Consider the following 20918-nt stretch of genomic DNA (forward strand, 5'->3'; position numbering starts at 1 on the left):
TTTTTCCTGTAAGCTGAGAAAATTTGATCTAGCAGGCTCCAAGTGGCAGTAATTGTGGAACCCCACAATGCTGTGTTAACATCACTTTTCAGGAAATAAACAATTTAGAAAGTTGTCATGAAAGTCTCAATGACTGTAAAGTTAAATACAGCTGAAGTTCCAGTTCCTGCTGTTAGATAGTTACTTTCTGTATTTGGGAACTGTTCTCTCAATAAGCATTTGAAAAAAGTGAAAGAGTCAGGACTAGTTCACATTTGAAGACAGATGAAAGAAGCTGACAGAAGAAAGAAATAGGATTCAACAATGGGAAAGAAGTAGCAGCTACAAGACTGCTCAAAATTTCTGAACAAGGGAAAAGAAAAAGATTGCATCATTCTTCAGAGAACTTCTCTCAATGGTTGCAAGTCTTAGCTGAAATTATAGCTCTTATTAATCAGTTACATATGTGCCACCACATCCATGAGTTAATTTACGTTCAAATTTCCCAATAAGCATAGTGATAGAGTAAGTACAAAACAGCAATTCAAGTATTTTATACCAGGCTATGTTAGTGAGACTTTTTCTGTGTATGGCAAAAATACAGGGGAATGAGAAGGCAAAACTGTGAGCATCCTCTGCCCTCCTAAGGCTGTTGGCTGGGCTATTTTTCATGGCTCTTAAGTGCAATGGCAGGGAAGACAAACAGCCATCACTACTTCCTCTGCAATATATGGCCAAAATTGTATCTCTCCCCTTAACAATGAGGACGAGCAGGACCTGGAGTGGAAAATAAAGCTAACTATCCTCAAAAATTACTCTTGATGGTAATTGTAGCAAAAAAGAGAGGACATATCCACAGCCACATTCCCATCTTCCACTGCTGCTTCTGGAAGCAACAACACTGCTCCCTCTGGCAGCCCTCAGCCCCAGTCCCTCCTGTGTAATCTACAACTCACAGGGGGAATGAGGAGTCCTATTGCTGTCTTGTTAGCAATTCCCAAAGAACAGTTGCAAGAAAACGTGGTTCCAAGGGTATTCTTACATGGCCCTTTGACACATCTGTCATTGTATATTATACGCATAAGGACCCCAAAGAGAAAGACATTTTAGAGGTGTTACAAGGTATTTTTTAAAAACACCCCAAACCCCATTCTCCCATGAATTTTAAAACCATTCCCATCCTCTCACTTCTTTGCTGAGATCTGCTATAGGAATTACAAGCTGAATTACATGTTGACAAGCAGTCATGAAGTCATGGCAATTTTAAGCTTTTTAAGACAAAAACTAGTTTTATATTTTATGTTCATGCTGTGTTTAAAGACATGAAGAGTCTACACATTCAAGCAGCTAAAGACTATGCTAAAACAGCGCATACTGATCTACTACACCAGCAGAACAGGCATGTTTGGCAGTATCATTCATTCCAGCTTCCACACAAAACATTGCTACCAGCAAGGTTACAGCTGTATGATGGACTTGGCCAACCCACTACACCAGCTCATCATACCATCCTACACTTCACTGGCATCATTACAATGATAAGAAAAAGGTTGTACAAACCTTGCCCAAGTCGTTGAAGATCTGGGGATGTTTGGACTGTGAACAGGAAAGCTCATTAAGTAGCAAACTTATCTTTTATAAAAAGAGCTGCAGATTGCCAAAGAGGCATTGCAATGTAGGAACAACTCCTTATTTTCTGTGTGCGTTGTAGTTTACTTAGTTCTCCAAGTCACACACAACATAATGCACAATGCTGAACATGCAGTCACAGTGTAGACTCCCCTGCATTTTTGTACTTGGAAATGCCATAATTAAAATAAAAGCTTTTAACATGGTATATGGGAAGTTTATTCTTTGTGACTGATTCTGACCCTGCAATCATATTGATCCTAGCAGACGTGTCTGCACATGTTCTGGGACTTTCTAGATAGATGGATCTTTCTGCATCGGTACGATTGCACCATCAGGTCCTAAGACTGTAAAGATAAATGGTAAACTACAGAGATTGAACAGCAACAGCTGAATTTAAACATAGCAATGCTCCAACAGTTTTCACATAGAATAGAGGCTCAAATTGACATGATTCAACAGAAAATGGCAGAACATGCTTTATTGTTTCAACTCTAATGAAAATCCCCCCAAAATCATGTGAATATTTGCTTTTATACAGCTCCCATCCTTTGGGAGGTGAAAGAGAAAAAAAAATAAAAATCACTGCCTCCTTATTACTGCAGACCAAAATTCATTTTTCTTGGTATTTTGCCAGTTCAGTTCACAATGAACTGCACCCACCAAGCAAGGTCATATAAATGATTGTAAAAACAAGTTTCCTTTGTGCATGAAAAGGAATGAATCATTTGGAAAAATGTGACAACTTCAGTACTATTCCTGCCACTATGTATTATTTTTCTAAATTATGCAATCCATCAATATAGCATTCATAAATGTATTTTTGGGAAATATGACCTTAAGTAAGTTTCTGCATAACAGCACTGAGTGGGATTTTTCAGTGAAAGAGAAAGTCTGGAGGAACAGGAATGCTGGAAGTCCATATGCCTGCTACTCTACAGCAGAAGCTTCCAAACCAAAACAAGGGCCACATGAAAAACAAATGATGACAACTCTGCACAACCATTAAGTAGCCCTCTTTTTTCTTTCAGCTGCAAAGAAATCTGAATGAAGGCTTTGCAAGAGATGCACAGAATGGACAGCAAAGTATCACACAGTCACAGGGATGTCTCAGCTGACAGGTCTTGTGGCCTCCTTTGAGGTTCTTCAATACATGATTTCATTCTTCCTGCACGTTTAAGCCCCTTCATAGCTAGATGTTTACAGATATTGCTGCTACCAACCTCAGAAGTTGTTGAAGTGCAATATTGCTCCTAATACATCATTATACATAACCTGGAAACACCTCAGAGTCAAAAAGTCCAACAAATCCCTGTTTAGTAACAAGTTCTAACTACTTTGCTCCAACTCCTTTTGTTAGCTTCCTTCAGCTCTTAAAATGTGTCAAACCTGTTAACTAAGTCAACTAGCAATATTCAGATATTCTGAAGGGAGAAACGGTGTTGTATGAACTGCTGATCATTCTGAGCTGTTTTTCCTACACTCATTATTGCAACAAATGAGGCATATGATCAGCAACATACCTAATGTGTAGACATGACCTTACATGAGCCAGACAAGAGCATATAGCAACTGATACAGGAGTCTCATCTTTTTTTGTTATTGGCATCTCATACAGCGCTGGAACTACACAATAAGTAACTCATGGTTTCTAAATAATTTAGTTGTTGAGCATAGAAAGGCATCTCAACCACTAGTATACAAGTGACTTCTTGTAAAAAAAGGACTTAATTTCAGAGTCTTCAAAATCAAGGGCAATACTTCTAAATGTAACAGCAGCCCAGGATGATGCCTTGAAGGATCCTGAGATAACCTTTCCACTCTCAATTCCATTCACTAAATTATTTACATAAAATAAATATAAATCCTGAGAATAATCTTCAGCAGTGTGATATACTGTCATTAGCAAACAGCATCATTTTAATTTGATGTCGTAAGATAATGGTCTAGTGGTTCTGCCAAAGCAAGCCAAAAATTACACATTTATGCATGTTACACCAAATGTGTTACACCAAACTCTTTGGTTCACTCAAAACTCTGAATCTTGTATGCCATTATAATGGAAATTTCCACATGTAAATCCATGTCTTAAGATGTTCTGTGAAATAGAGTTTGAGATAGTGCTGCCCAGCTGTGAAGAAGTCCAAAGGCTTTCTGCCTCCATAAAGTAGGTCAGGTAATCACCCAGTAGTATATGAGAAAGTCTTTTCTTTTCCCTGTGAATTAACCAAATAACTGAATTCTGATCAGCATAAAACCTGATTTTGCTTCAAAGCAAGCCAAAAGGGAAAACTGGAGGCAAAATAAAGGCTTTACCATCCTCAATTAGTGCACAAATATTGGACACTGAGAAATAAGCTTTAGTTTTGCATAGTACAGTTGGCTTTAAATGCTCTCAGAAATTTATCTAATGAAATATTCATATACAACACGATGCATTTAATCCTAAATGCTAGAAGAAAAGAGCAAGAAACTGCAAATAATTTCAGACATCTCCATGACAGTATTTGTTGGTAGTTTAAAACTGCACCATGATTTCCACTAAGCTGCACCTCAGCCGCAGCACTATGGGCTTTTTTTTCCTCATTCAATCATCGAACTTCAAAAAGAAACTGTTACAAAATGTTACTGAAACTGCATTTTTGCACATTACCATGGTCCTTAACTTACTGAAGAAATACATAAATCTAAAGAAAAATCCTGCTGTGCTGTACGCAGATTTCTCTTCTACATAAACAGCTGTATCTGTTGACAAACCACCTAAAGAAAACAGATCTTGGAACAGGTCTAGAGGCCCATCAGAGGTTCCTCCTACACCACGATGAAATCAGTATTTTCTACATTGCTTGACAGATTTTGTCTACCTGGAGACTGTCCTCCGAAGATGACAATCCAACAGCTTACCTAGGTAACGTTTATCAATACTTTCCACGCCTTATGGTTTGAAAGTTTCTCCCACCTCAACTAAAGCTTTCTTGCTACAATTTACAGGGATTTTCTTCTCCTGACCTCCCCAGCAATACAGAACAGCTTGTTAACATTTTCTTTGTAGAAGCTTCTGTGTACCTATTTCTCCCCTCAATACTTTCAAAACAAAACAAAACAATGCCAGGGTCATGGCTCCTATGCTTCCAATCACTTTGGCTGTACATCCTTCTCCCTGTCAGATGATCATTATTTTTTTAATATGCAATAACCAAAACCAGGCATATTTTAACTTTAACCTTCAGGACATCACGTAGGAGAAGAGGTTATTTTATGCATTTTACACTGCTGTCAATGCATCTTAGCGTATGGTCTATTTTTGTTTTAAGTGGTATGACACTGTTGATGCACAAAGACTGCAGTCTGGTAGGACAGTCAGATACCCTTCATTGCAAGACTTCTGCCCAGCCAGCCATTCTGTACTCCTGCGGTAAATAATTTCTAACCAAGGGTGAAATTCACTCTTAGCTGGATAGCTACTAAAGGACACTCAATCTAATCTAAACTACCTGGTACAAAATGCCTCTGAGTTCAGGGAGGAGTGACAATGCATCTCATCCCATGCTAAGACAGATGTATGTGGGATGCACTGTCCTCAAGAGAGGCATTCCTCACAATTTAGCAAGGTAAATCAGAAAGCTAAAAGTACTGGTTTATAATTAACTTAAATGATGGCTGTCCAACTTCCAGACAGCTTTACGAAGTACAACACACCTGACATGCACTGTGTGCTTTCCTCGTTGATCTGGGCTCTGTTCCTTGCAAACCAGAGAAAGGGCAGGAAGCATTTTATACTTTTATCACCCAATATACTTGTATCCCCGGCCCAGCTTAATGCCTTTGGCCATGCTTGCTAGGATAATTCAGCCTCTTAACTAAAAGCACTGCACAGTGCTGGTCCCAGGAGAAAGCCCAGCCAAAGAGAACCTCCCTCATTGGAGTCTCTCATTTTGAAGTGAAGTATCACTTGGAATACAGGATTAAAACCAGTTTGTTACACAGAAGATATTTCTCCCGCTTTCTTATTAGAATGACACTGTCTCATATGAGAAAAGCCTTAATAAAAAAGTCAAAGCAAATGCTTGCTGTGGGAACTTTTCTCTTTGTAAATGGCTTATGGGGCCAAGTTAAGTTTTAGAAACAAACACTAAGGCTGGTCTGAACAGTTTGAGAGCAAATTTAAAAAACAAATACTCGTGCATGTAAGACACACATACCCTGCTCTCATTTTAAAGGCAAATAGATTTAATTTCTTTTTCACAAGAGTAGAGCAAATGCTAAAAATTCTACCTGGCATATTCAAATATAAACTCTCATTGTCAGTGGGAGTCGGAAGCTGTGGAAAGCACTGCCAAGGCACTGCAGAAGAGTTCAAGTACCAGTCAAGCAAGAACTCTGGGAAAAAAGAAGGGATAACTATGGCATAGCAAGTGGCATTGCAGCATCCAAAGCTTACCACATATGAGAAACCACCTTATCTAAATCCTGTTCCTAGAAAGCAATCCACAAAGCTTTGATAACAAAGGTAGCTCACTTGCACGGTCCTCCTTGCACTTACTGTGCTGTCCTGGGATTTAACCGCTGTCATACCCACGTCCTCTACTCCCCACCCTCGGACACCTGTATAGGTTTTTGGTAACACTCAGTCTTTGCAAAAGAACACAGCAGAACCTCTTCAGTAACCAAAGAGCAAAACTAGAAGTGCATCGTGTACATCTTCAGCTTCAGCAAAAAAAAAATCCCTTGCCAGATTTCTTGACTACTCTTGACAAGACACTGATGGGAGGTTGTCATGGGTTTGCATGGCAACGGTTTGGTAGCAAGGGGGCTACAGGTGTGGCTTCTGTGAGAAGATGCCAGAAGCTTCCCCCATGTCCAATGGAGCCCATGCCAGCTGGCTCAAAGATGGACCCACTGCTGGCCAAGGCCAAGACCATCAGCAATGGTGGTAGCACCTCTGGGATAACATATTAGGAAGGAAAATAAATAAATAAATCTGTGCCAGCAGAAGAGAGGAGTGAGACTATGCGAGAGCAACCGCCCTGCAGCCCCCCAGGTCGGTGCAGGACAGGGGGCAGGAGGGGCTCCAGGCACCGGCGCAGAGATGCCCCGGCAGCCCGCGGTGGAGCCCACGGTGGGGCAGGCTGTGCCCTCAGCCCATGGAGGTCAGCGGGAGCAGATCCCCACCTGCAGCCGGGGAGGACCCCACGCCAGGGCAGGGGGTGCCCAAAGGAGGCTGTGACCCCGTGGGAAGCCCACGCTGGAGCAGGCTCCTGGCAGGACCCGTGGCCCCATGGAGAGAGGAGCCCAGGCTGGAGCAGGGTTGCTGGCAGGGCTTGTGACCCTGCAGGGACCCACGCTGGAGCGGTCTGCTCCTGAAGGACGGCACCCCGCGGGAGGGACCCACGTGGGGCAGTTTGTGAAGAACCGTGGCCCCTGGGAAGGACCCATGTAGGAGAAGTTCATGGAGGACTGTCTCCTGGGGGAGGGACCCCAGGCTGGAGCAGGGGAAGAGTATAAGGAGGAAGGAGCGGCAGTAACAACATGTGAACTGACCACAACTCCCATTCCCTGTTCCCCTGTGCTGCTCAGGGGGAGGACGTAGAGAAATCAGGAATTATGTTAAGCCCGGGAAGGAGGGAGGAGTAGAGGGAAGGTGGTTTTTTGTTCTGATTTGAATGGTAATAATTAACTAATTTCCCCAAGTCGAGTCTGTTTTGCCTGCGATGGTAATTGCTGAGTGATCTCCCTGTCCTTTTCTTCTCTCCCTGGTCCAGTTGAGGAGGGGAGTGATAGAGTATTAAGTCAGGGTCAAACCACCACAGAGGTCAACATCTGTGCTTATCAAAGTTCTTCAATATCATAGTGCACAAGAGAAAATCTTCATGCATGGGAACTTTGTATTGCTTGCATCACACCAGAAAGTGTAAAAATAAAAACTCAAATGAAACATCCCCTGCCCCACAGAACTTACCCAGTACCACCACCCTTACTTCTTCAAACAAGTCAAGCAAATCCACATTTATTTTTTAATGAGGGTAATGATAAAAACTTGAGTTAAAAGCAAGCAACTAGATCATTTCATCTGTCCTTGGGCTGACAAAAGAATGACCAAGGAGTATATATTGTAGTATTTAGTTTGGTCTGAATATATTGCTGAATTGGATTCACCAAAACAGTGCAGACTATACACAAATTTATCTTTATCTTCTAGCACTGCACTCTCCAAATATATGTGTAGATTTTTGTTGCATTTCCTACAGACCAGCACTTAAATTTACTTTAAATTTAAGGCCATAGTTCTGGATAGTCCTTCTGGATTTGACTAGCCCTCAAATCTCAGCATTTGTTCCACAGCAGAAAAAACACGATGGAGCAGGCGTGCTGATGCAATAAGATCTTAAAGGATATTTAAGTTTGTACACTTGCGTTGTCAGAACCATAATGCAGTAATAGAATATGCTCACAGTCATTTGTGTGATCTAAGGATACAGGCATATAAAGCTTAACACTGAGATTTCTACTAGTAGAGTATAAGCTGCACTAAGCAAAAGCTTTTACATTCTTAAAATAATTTGATTAACATCTCATGGAAACAAAGTTGCAAATAACTAAACTAATTTGCTATTCCCATCATTGACAACCTGTTACCTAATACCGAAGTAACTATAAGTACTCAAGCCATATGCAGAGCAATAGACCAAAGAACTATTAAAAAACCTCCACCAAACCAAATCTAGAAAAACAATCAATAATTGATCTGGTTTAATTAAATACTGTTCTACTTGCTGAAACATTGTCCTTCATCAGACACAAACCCCAGCATTCTGTCAACTGCTAATCCTTCCAAAAAGGAAGGTGTGCTTTCTCCATTTATAATACACAAATTGCATTAAGAAAATAATATGCATGAAGCTATAAACCTGAAATGGACAATTTCACTAGTGCTTTTTTTTTAATAGATAAGAAGTGATGTCTAACTTTACTTCTAAAGTTAATCCTGCTGCAATTTTTTTCTACTGAAACTATTAGCCAACTAATTGGGAGGAAACAATTTAAGAGAAAATGAAGACTTTTTAAGAGAACAGAAAATAAATCTCACACTTTTTAAAACCCAAACATTAGCAAGTATTTTACCCCATCTCTGTTTAGTATTAACAAAAAGCTTCACTATATTTTATGCTGAAAATGTATCTTTCTTAGGGCTGTTTGTATGGGTTTTTTTGCTTGAACTCAGAAGATAAATCATTCAATTTATGTACATAACTTCCTCTTAAAGAGTTTAATTACTTTAGGTTGCTTAAGTAGGACCTTGGAACTCCAGAGCTAATCTCCAAACCCTTGCAAGAAAGAAGAGGAAAAAACACTGCATGAAGGAGCAATAGACGAACGGTGGTCTTTGTAGGACAGTACTTCTGTGCACAGAAACCTATTAGTACCTCCCTCATGAGCAAGAAACACACCTTTACAAGATCTTTATTTGACAAGGTGGGGCTCTGGCAGCAACAAGAACCTAAGAAGAAAACTGGTCCTGCTTACACTGAGCTCTGACAAAAATACCAAAGCTGGATTTGTCTCCTGAGTCAGCTCACAGCACAATGCTGCATACTGCTTATTCAGAAACACCACAGACTGATATTGGCAGCAAAGTTCCCCTGTCCTCAAATCTCATCCTCAAGTTAGGAGGTCCCTACACCCTTACAAAAAATCCACTACAAAAAAACCCCTTAATTGCTCACCTATGCCGTAGTATGCAGAACTCATTCACTAACCTTCCACAGAATCTATGGGGTTGGCTTTAACACACCTGTTCTTACAGTTGTACATGAAATGCAGAGCAGGAAGAAAAATAAGAAATTCAAGCTGACTAACTTGTCACACACTTATTTGATCTTTGGTGATTTCACTGACAGAGAAGCCTGATAACTCTCTTTATAGACTCGATGGGAGAAAGGCAATGTTTCTTTGTAGTCACGCAGCCTGCACAGTTATTTAGATTTTGTCCAACATATTTTTGATGGTTTTGAACAGGAACAGAAAAAAGGTTACTCCCGGTTAGTGCACTGGGAGAAGAACCTGGCTCAGCCCACTCAAGGTAACATTTTCAAAGTTCTGTTACCTAAAAAGCACATAAAAATAAACTTGCCTTCCATAAAGATCCTGTTCCAGTAGATTTTTCCAACATGATTTCCTCCAAGAAATATTAGATTTGATAAAATCAACATTGAAGTGCTAACAGATGCTAGGACAGCATGAAGTCGACGACGAATTCTTGGCGAGAAGAAACGCTCCTGAGGGGCAAAACAAAAGCTGCAGATGAAGTTAACAACCCCTACAATTTTTCAAGCAATGTTAGAAAAAGACATTGTAGTTACAACAAACAACATTTACACAGAAGTGCAAAACCTTATAGAAGAGACCCCAAAGATTTTAGAATATCTACCAGAACTCCTAACAATGCCACTGAAGTTTTGGTAAGACTACATAATAAAAAGTGATGTTGAATCATAGCTGAGGTTGGAAGGGACCTCTGGAGGTTACCTAGGAAGGTCATCAGAACAGGGCCAGCTAGAGCAGGCTGCTCAGGACTGTGTCCAATCAGGTTTTGAATATCTCCAATGATGGAGGCTGCACAACCTTGCTGGGCAACCTGTGCCAGTGTTTAACTACCCTCATAACAAAAGATTCTCTTACATTTAAACAGAATTTCTTGTCTTTCAGTTTGTGCCCATTGCCTTTTGTCCTGTCAGTAACTACCACTGAGAAGAGTCTGGCTTTACCTTCTTCACCCCTACAATTAGGTAATTATACACATGGATAAGATCCCTGCCTGAGCCTTCTCTTCTCTGGGCTGAACAGTTCCAGCTCTCTCAGCCTCTCCTCTTATGGCAGATGCTTCAGTGCCTTCACCATTTTTGTGGCCCTTTGCTGCACTCACTCCAGCAAGACCATGTGTATCCAGTTCTGGACTCCCCACTATGAGACACAGTTCTATATATTCTATGTCTTAACTCTTTTCTTATTAAATGTACTCCTTGATGAATATTTGCTGATGGACATAAACAGTAACAACATGCTTCTGGGGTGAATAATACCATCCAATAGGTTTCAAGATGGAGCAAAGCACTTCAGTACAAAACAAACAGCATCAAACAACTTAATGCTTTGGTTGATTAATAAGACGTTACTGAAAGATTCTAGAATCAGATCAGAACTGGTTATAGCAATAAATCTTAATAAATAGATACCTCCATATACAAAAAGATTTAAATAAACATGCAATCCCAAATTTATTTCGGTGCAAATATTACTGTTCATGTTCAAGAAGCGTCAATACCTGTTGTAAAGTTTTTGGTATGGTTATTCTAATGATACAAATAAAGTAGGTCTCTCTCCACTATTTACTAGTTTACGTTTTTCTGAATCTATATTTTGCATTATCACCTGAGGCATGACTGCAGCACGGAGACTGCAAAAAGATGGTGAAAGAAGGATGAGAAAATTTTAGCTTCCTCTAGTATTCAGTTGTTAGAACAAATTTTAAAGAACGTTATAGCACATCACAAGGAAATACTGTCTCATTACTGCATAAGGACAAATAACTTGTCCATCATGTCCCCAGGCTGAAAGCCTCTTTACATAGTGCCTGAATCTGCAAAAGACCGAAAGCTTTGTGTGAAGTGATAAGCATTTGCCAGGGCACAGGAACTAAGGAAAACACCAGGAGCTGCTCAGCCTTCATGTCATAAACAGTGATGTTGCAGAAAACAATGTCTTGTGATGGCAGCATCAAAAAAAAAAAAAAAAAAGAAAAAAGAAAAAAAAGCAGCAATTAATCCTTAATAGCTGCAGCCAGAACCAGAATTCATGTTCACATACCTGAAACAACATAAACACATGCTCAAAACAGACCTACAAAGGCATTCCTAGACAATTAAATTGCTAGCTTTGTAAGCATCAAAACAAATGTTTCCACTGCTAGGTTGTAAAGTGACAAATCTTCAAATACATGACAGCTACAAGCATAAAAATGTAATTTTAACATATTACAGCAAAGTAGATATCTGGTAAATTTAATGTTAGCCCCAGTCAGAACTATATCTATTGTATGATTCAGTCTGAGTCAGCACAAAAATGGGGATAGATAAGCTTCAAGGAAAAGTACTCTGTATCAGGCTGTATGCACAATACAGCAACAGCCAATCTTCCATACATTATGGAAAACATTCATGTATGAAAAGAGAGAGATTTTTCTCTGAAAATTCTGGATGAAAACTAGGGCATCATAGGAGAAGGGTAGATAATATAATTACAAAAATATTCACAGACATTGACAGTTACTTAGTGAAACAACTTTTTCCCTTTCTAATACTTTGCATCTCCAAAGCTGCCCAAGGACTTCCAAAACATTCTTCTTCAGTTCACACACAGGTAGAGGATATCTTGTCTCCTCCAGAAATGCACATGCAGGAATGTGTGGTCCAATATATGAAAAACATAAGCCTTTTCAGAATGTTTAAGTGTATGTGCACAGAGAAAACGTTCAAAATCTTGCTGCTGCATCCATGTTAACAGCCAAGTTTAATAAGGAGCAGTTATGATCATGCTAGCTTGAACTTCTGTGTTAAGTCACCAAACTTACCCTCTTCTTACACCATGTTCATTAATTCTAATTGAGCTGTAGCTTATCTACAGGGAAGTCTCATCAGATCTACCTTTCACTCTTCCTCTGTCTACCAAACTTATTTGTCAACTCTATAGAGGACCAGTTTTAATTAGGAAGGGGAGGAATAATCTTCTGGTAAAGCTGTAGAAAGTGTTAGAGATGGACAACCCATCAGACCGGGTGAGTTTGTGAGGTCTGCCTGGTTTACAACCCAAAGCAGTATGACTAAGACAAACAATATGAAGAGCTGAAAGAGCTCTGCCACTTTTTTTTTAAAAAATGAATACAGTTACTAACTAACTAAATAAATAAAACTGTCACATAGAATACATCATCCTCTACAAAAGTTCTGTATGTTAAACAATACAAGTTAACTGTAGTACAGACCATAAAAGCCTTTAGTCATTTATAAGGTATAAGGGAGCAGTTTAAGACAGAAACAGCTTAGACAAACACTGAACCCTTTCTGGATTTTGCTGTAGCTAATTTCCATTAACTTTGCTAGGCACGGATCCAAAAAACTGTACACATTTTCCTGAGGGTCTTTGATATCTACACAGCTTTTACCCAGATGCAACTGAGGTAAAAAAACCCAACCATTCTTCAAATATCTTGTCATCCAAAAAAAGCTAACTATGAAAATACCTGAGCAGCTATTGTGCTCAAATTAATACACTGGAAGCATTAATTTACCCATGAAAAAGGAATGAGGCTGGTCTAGATAATCCATAATAACATTTGTGATTTAAATATCTACCAGCATGTGGATTTTTCTGAATATACAGCAAGTTGTTTTCATCAAAGCAGACAAAATTAAAAAAAAACCTCCACGCCCACAACTCTTCATTATGCTATTTAATGCTTTTAACAGTATGTTCCATTGCAACAATACAAGCAGCTGCTATGGATTTGTGGTGTTTCTCTGGATTTTACTGCTGCCTCTTTCTCGTCTTTTCCTGTTGGAAATACAGCCAGAAGATAGAGTGACAAAAGAGCACCTAGTGTTAAAATTACAACGAAGCTGTGGCTGCCTGGCCGAAACCCTTACATTTGCATCCTTCCTCAATGCTCCATCTTACTTGTAATCTGGCATCAATTCTTCGTCGTGGTTTACTTTTAGTAATCACCGCCACCCCCATCTCCCCACACACTGTGAAATAAATGGACTGTAGCATTTAAACTACAAAGAAAAAAATAGACATATTGTCAGGATACTCAGTCCAAAGGCATGCGGCATGACGTAGGAGGTGACTTATCAAAGGTTGGCTCAGGCTACCTTTCCTGAAACTGAATGAAGTTTGGGTTATTATTCCAATCCAATTCCTGCTGTAAATGAAGATTAGCCTCAGACATTTTTGCTAGACATTGGGAAAAACCTCTCTCTGCACACTATTGGGTCTAGCAAACCTTGGTGCCATCAGATCTCTCTCAACTGGGCCTTCTCAGTCATCTTACAAAAGTAAGTGATACTACCATGTAGCGGGCTACCTTGAAAAATAAATCTGTGTATGTGTTTGAGAGGGGTAGATGATGACAGGTGTGAAGAGGATTTGCATGGTCCAAACATTCCCATTCCTAAATCCATTTCCAGTTACACATGCATGCCACATTTAGCCTCTGAGTGAAAACCAAGCCAGAAATAGGAAGCTTGTATAATGGCTGTTTCTTGAGAAAGATAGCTTGTGAGAACAACATGCACCAGAAGAGATCATTCAGGTTAGAATTAAGAGTCAAATTAAAGGACATGATGGAATTTTGAGTTCAGAAAGGTTGAGAGAAAATACTTATTTCGTTTACTTTGCAAGGTAATTACAATACTACTAAGTGCAAAACCAACAAACGTGACAGAAGAAGTGGCTTCAGATAGCAAGCATCATTTAAAAGAACTTCCCTCTAAGGTGAGTTGGAGCTAATCAAAATAAATTTGCCTTTTCTCTTATTTACAGGACCATGTACAATGTTATTACTGAATGGCATAGAAAGATGAAATAGAGGGTCCAGAAGTGTTTTTCCTAAATGCCTTTACATCTCCTAGCTAGACAGAAATACTACAGTGCTACAGAAAATACATTGGGGAATACTAACGAGAATAAGTCATCCACCCCACTACATGGAAGTTGAGGTGGCACCCAAGACCGAATTCTGTACAGCAGTCAAAACTAGGCAGTCTTATACAAAATACCGCACTGAAGTCTTTTTTTTACAGAAATATATTCCCTAGTATTTTATCAGGGACCCAATCCCACATCTTCCCACAGCTACCATTCTTAAACTTCTTCTAGCAACAGTGGCAGCATGGCGATTTGGCATGTCCCAAATGCTTGTTGTTGAGAGGGCTGATTAATCCATTTGCAGTAGCTTGTTCTGGGAGCAGGTCACATGTGTCACACTGTTTTAGAGAGGGCTCAGGAACTGGGGTGCATATTTTCCACATACTGCAAACCCAGCGTAACGGCAGAATGACATGTGTCAAGAAGCCTCCCCTGACAAACAGTAGCTGCTACATTCCTGGCAAGTGCTCAGAAGATGGGAAATATCTGTGTGTGCTGCATTTGCAACACATCTCACTTACATAGCTGCTCTGGGACAGATTAAAGAAAACTTCTACATAAAGTCATTGACATTATCAAGCTTGCTCATACTAAAAATACTTTAACAAGTCCCATGCAAGGGAATTAAATTTGCTGCAAGTTCAACAAGCGTCCATTATCGTGGAATAAAATAGAGATTCACAAGATTTATTCCTTTTTGAACTACCTTTCCAGACACTTGACAACCCAAGCACATGGCAAAATAAAAACGTATGGTGAAATTGGAGAAGCAGCTAAATATTTCTTATGGGAACATATGCATCGTAGAATAAGACTGTCAGATACTATGGCCAGTGACATGAAACATGTGCTTGATACTACAAACTGCAACACTACAGGTTACGTTATTTATTTCCATCTGCCTTTGGCTTTTGAAGGGTCAAAATAATCCAGTAAAATTTTTAGAAGCATTGTCTTTTTTTAAACATATAATATTTAATTACTACCTGTTCTGCAGATTTCAACCTCCCCCCACCCTTAAACATATCAGCCAACTTATCCAGACTATATACAAACTGCACTACTTCCTGTGTTGAAGAAATCAAGAAAGTTAATGAATATAACACCTAGCCCTACATTATCTTTCACTGTCTCTCCTAGTGTATGAGAGGGCATTAAGCATGCTTTCTACCCTTACTAAAGCTCCATCTTTTCAATTTCCTGAAGGTTTTTACTAAGGAAGCAATACTTAAAAGCTAATGTAATGTTGACACCCATTTACACCACAAAATCTAAATGAACTATTTTTTGCAACGGTCTGTTACATAGAATTTGCAAGAATTTGGGGGGGGGGGGAGGGGACAAGTGTGTAAAATATTTGTGGGTAAAGTTGCTACACTACAGAACGGACATAGGTGGTGCCATTATGCGAATCAGGAAGATGCGTGGAAAAAAACTCAAGTTGTTTGCTGGGGTTTCTTTTACCAGAGCAATTTAAGGATCTGAACTTTGATTTTCACCCCGTTACATCACTACTGGAGAGTAAGGGCTGAATTAGTTTACTTCTCTACAGAAGCCACAGACACCACCTAATCTTGTGCTTCTAAGTGCTTTCTTTTAGAAAAATGTTCTTAGGTAAATGACAGGCCAACTCTTCAATGTCTATCCCTGAAACCTGGTAATCATCCCATTACTGCAAGGGTGAACACCTCAATGCATGCCTTGAATCTGGGTCATCCGCAATGCAGCCATTTGCCAAAAATAACGGGACAGCATAAAAACAAGAGCACGGGTGAAATGCTGAAAGACAGCGAGGAGCAGATGGGACGGTGGGAAGGGAAGCAACACATCCTGACTAACAGTTACTGGCTATTTTATCTATCTGCAGTTAGGCACACTGAAAATGGAGGGCAGGGTGTGACTGAGCAGCTGGGGGAGCAGATGGGATGGAGGAAAGGCTGAAAATTGTGACAAAGCTCTGCCAAACAGAATGTCAATTCATTTCATTTTTAAAGTGAGCAGTAGAAATTAAGATGGGTTGGGTCCAAGCAGTGGGGCAACTTCTAAAAATGTTTGTTAATAAACATGGTCAATGGGTAATAGTGACAAAAACGTGTTTGAGAGTGCAGAAATGAAGGGAGGGACTACATGTGCTAACTAATGTTGGTAGAAGTTAGGGTCAAAGAGCAGCAGGAGCAAGGGAAAGGCAGCTGAGAGGCTGACATGTCAATATAATACCTACACCTGCACTCTGAAGCTCAGGGGCAGATGATGAATAGAGTACAAACTGTACCACAGAACAAAAAAAAAATCAACAGAAATAAAGAATTCTGGTTGAATGCACATGCAAAATATCCATTTATTAAATAATCCAAAAGAAATTGTGGAATCCCCAGAGCTGTAACAGTAACAAAATAAGGAACACGCTGGCAAGCAGAAAGTGAACAAGATGTGCTACCAGATCTTATCCATCAACAACTGTCACACCAAATGGAAGAATAAATTTAACTTCCTATCAACACATACTATACTCTTCAGTAATCATGGCTATCATTCCCGTTTGCTCCGTTCTTCAACTAGCTCTAATAGCTCTAACCCAGAATCAGTCCCCTTTACTTTGCTCTATTTTTCTGCCGTTTTATTTTGCTTGCAGTTGCTCCTTCCCTTCTCCCCAAGTTAACCTATGGCCTGAGATCATCTTCTGTTTCTTTTCAAAGTATATACTTCTCTTCCAAAGCAAAGGTAAAAATTAGCTCCTGGAAGGTTCACACAAGAAGGTGGGAACTGACAACATTTTTCCAAGAAACAGGATGATGCAAATGACCTGTAATTCCCTAAATCCCTCCTATAAAAAGAGGACCACACTAGTAAAATCAAGCAGCTGTCAGTTAAGAAGTATTTTCACAAGTAGAATTTGTGTCTGAATTTAGGAATAAATGCTATATATAGTGTTTGAGAAGATACTCATCTTCTCTATTGATGTCTTACTAAACATTCACTCAACAGAACACTGTCTTGCACTAGCACCAGTTCATTTTTAGATTTTCTAAAAGTTCTACATTTAGAGCATCTCTCAGCAAACAGCCAACCCCGCCCTTCTGTTTGAAGAAAGCCTCCTACCAGCTCGTATGTATGCACTACACTTACAGATGCATGTGTCAAAGTTTGACATACACAGAAGTAAATTTCTGTACTTGCTCCTACACTTACTCTTCACCCTCAAAGAACCTGCACAAACATTTTTTTTTTAAAGTGGCAGCTTGTGCAAAGTGCAAAATGAACAGCATTGGAACGCACCATCCTCTCTTCCGTTTTATGTTTATAGCTGAGAATTTAACCAAGTAATGGTAGTGTATGTACTCCCTTCAACGCATCTCAGCTCTCACCAAGGAGGATATGCTGAGAGTGCCATGCGCTGTGTCCAGGTCCTTGACATCCTTATTTTTGTTCTTCTGGTTCCTATTCTCCCCATTCTGGTTGTCTCAGTTCCCTCATTCACATTTTAACATTTTTACCTTTTAAAAGGACCTAACTTCACCAGTCATTAGTGCTGCATTTTGGTCCTGCCCTTACGGGCCTCCCACACTGTCACTGCGAAACTGTTGACAAGTAAATAATACACAGTTATAATCCTCATGGAGACATCTGATAAACACTCTCAGCAAATAGAGACCTCGCTTTCCCTGTGGCGAGCTTCTGTAGCTCAAGGCATGGCAGAAAGACAAAGAGTACACCACTCCTCAGTACTTATAACTTGTATTTCCATAACTGCTGACATCTATTGTCTGAGCTAATTCTTGGGGTGAACAGAGGGAGACTGTATTCATGTACCAGCAACAAAGTGCATAATCAGCACCACTGTGCCTTGTTTTCATTGTGTAATGTGACTTACTTTCTTTTCAAACTGTATTATGGCCTGAGCACCAGAATACTGCCTGATGTCTCCAGAACAGAAGAGGAAGTAAATAATGCTGGTAGGTGGGAGAAGCTTTTTTTGTTATGACAAATGAGCAGCTATGCAAGGGGGTTCCCAGCTGACACTGTGGTCTGAAGCAGAGCAGCAATCATCTGGTTAAAAACAGATGGGAAAATCACAACAGTTTCTTCACTGCTGTCATCAAAAATAATACTTCTTGCACAGATTTGACAAAAAAGAGATGCCTGTACTCAAGAGGTATGAAACAATAGAACATTATCTCTGAAATCTTACTGCAGCCACTTTTGTCATTCACTGTATAATAAACCTGGATCATGTTTGTCCATCACACAAAACACCACCTACTAGATTTTTCAGTCTTTGTTACTGAGCCTGAGGAAAGAAGATCCCCCAGTTAAGAAAACCAGAGCCTGAGTGCAAGTCTGTGTCCGTGTGTGTACATGTGTGTGCATTTTTAGCACAGCTCTCAAAACGTTTAGGGATATACTTCCATGAAGACAAATGAACCCTGAAAAGAGGGTGAAGAAGAGAAAAAAATAAAATCAAACAAAAGCTGAAACATGTAAAAAATTATGTGAGTCAGAATTATTGCTGGAAAAGCTAAAAGTCAGAGGAAAAAAACCTAAGATGCATCAGCCAGCCCATATTCACCCTTGACGGTCATTCAGCAGCTCCGTACAAACAGCACCTCAATACTCAGCTTGCTGCTCCTAGGTACCATGCACCCAGACCAGTTGTCACAAGTCTGCCCTGGCTAATATTCACATCTAGGGAAAGGGGTATTCATTGATTTTGGGTCAGAGTACACCTACTTTCGATAGTAGAGATTTCTGGTGAGAGCAATAATATGGCTGAGCTCACGGCTGGGGATGGAGTCAAGCTCCCATCCACTGGTCTGGGTTTTGACATTATGGGTGATAACCTATATCTCAAAAACCAATTCTGCACTCTGGAAGAGTCTGATTAAAGGACTTTGTTCAACTACCCCAGCTTACATTCTTACAGATTCTCAGTGGAGTGACAAACCCAACAGAAGTCTACAGCAAGCACATAAAGAGGTTATGAAGAAAGCATCATTGGCAATTCTTGACACTTAATTGAATCAGCATGTTGAAATAAAAATACATATGAATTACACAAAACTAAGGGTAAAAAAGAAAAGGCCAGACAGGCTTGACATTAGTAGATCAGTGATACAAATATTCTTTCCACTAAATAAAGAAAAATTAAGATCAAAGACAAGTGTGTGCTGAAGAACAGCTGAGAAGGGTCTTTATTTATAAATACAAGGATCTTATGAAAGATCTAATCTTGCAAGGGAAGTATGTTTGTTGACCACCTTGCACAAGTTCCTAATGTTTGGTCAGATATTGCCTCAGTCAGCTGCAGAAGGAAGCTTTACAGTTATCTCATGACAGTTTAAGTTATACTTGCAAAAATAAATTCTGCCATTAAAGGAGATAATTATATATTTGTTCAACATACATAAGATGTGGCTGTGAAATTCACAGGAATCTTTATCTGGCTAGGCTGAATTTGGGCCCTAACATAGGGCTGAGGAATTACTGCAGCAGAACACAGCTGGTTTCTTTTTCCCACTGAGTTTAAATATGGAGGGTCTGCCTCCATTTTATATATATATATTTAATATAATTTTATATAAAGATTATAATATGAATATAAAATTATATAATAAAAATGCTGTATTGCTTATGTACATTTGCAAGGGGGAGGAGGTTCTAAATAGTCAAGCTCCTCCTCTTCCACTTCCTTTCCTTGGCTTTTTTCTCTTACATGGTACTGCTTTGGGTGCTTTTCAGATTCCTCTCCATGAGACAAATCATCTAGCAATAAAATAACCAGAGGAAGTAATGCTTTCTGCTGGGGTGAAGAGCTAGGTCAGCTCAGCAAAGATTCCAGCAGCAAGGCACGCAGAGGAGGAAGTGGTGAGACTGCAAGGAAGGGAGGAAAGAGAAATGAAACTTTGACCCTTTCAATAGCAGTGAGCTCTTAGCTCTTAATTCTCTGTCAAACCACAGCCCAGAGGTCAGGCTCACCATTCAATACCTTTCCATGCTCCACACCAGCTGTCTGCAGGATCACTGCATAATACACAACCTATTATGAGTAACTATTAACTTTAATGCACACAGCAGACGAAACAGAGCAGACAAACGAGGGAAGAAAACAGACCAAAAGCCCCTTACCACACCTAGCTTTTTGAAAATTCTGTTCTCTGTGAAGCTATGCCAGTTGTCACTGAACACATCTCTGGTACCTAAAACAATGGTGAGTTTTAACTACAGACATAAATGTATGGAGTTCATTCTTTTGGGGAAAACAAAAATAACCTAACACACTAACCTAAAACATGGACATCATACAAAACAGTTCCGCTTTCGCAAAGGGGGCTCGAAAAAGCAATTATAGTGTACTGAAATGGACTTAATTAGTGCACCTCATTTCAGTCATAAATGAAAATGTACAAATCAAAGTATTTCATACTTCAAAAAAAATCAAAACACTTACAAGGATAGGACAAATCACTTTAAAAAAAGCCGTGCTTAAAATTAGCCGGTTTGTCAAATTGAATTGTTTATGGTATACTTAGTTTCTTACTAAATAAAGCTAGAAATAACATCTTAAACTAGAAATCCATCATAACATGACTTTTAGAAGAGAGATCTTTGTC

General features: G+C 39.6%; 1 protein-coding gene across 2 annotated transcripts in view; it reads right to left on the bottom strand.

Moving 5' to 3' along the window:
- HHAT (hedgehog acyltransferase) overlaps window positions 1-20918 on the bottom strand; it is a 162444-nt gene that overhangs the window by 59902 nt on the left and 81624 nt on the right. The window contains exon 11 of one of the 2 annotated variants that reach the window (XM_056357456.1): window positions 9740-9884. The exons of the other annotated variant lie outside the window; for it this stretch is intronic. Coding sequence (XP_056213431.1) covers window positions 9740-9884 — 145 coding nt within the window. The remainder of the gene's footprint in view (window positions 1-9739; window positions 9885-20918) is intronic. 2 annotated transcript variants of the gene reach the window in all.

Source organism: Falco biarmicus, chromosome 12 (genome assembly GCF_023638135.1).
Source record: "Falco biarmicus isolate bFalBia1 chromosome 12, bFalBia1.pri, whole genome shotgun sequence".
In the NCBI taxonomy this organism is placed as follows: Eukaryota; Metazoa; Chordata; class Aves; order Falconiformes; family Falconidae; genus Falco; species Falco biarmicus.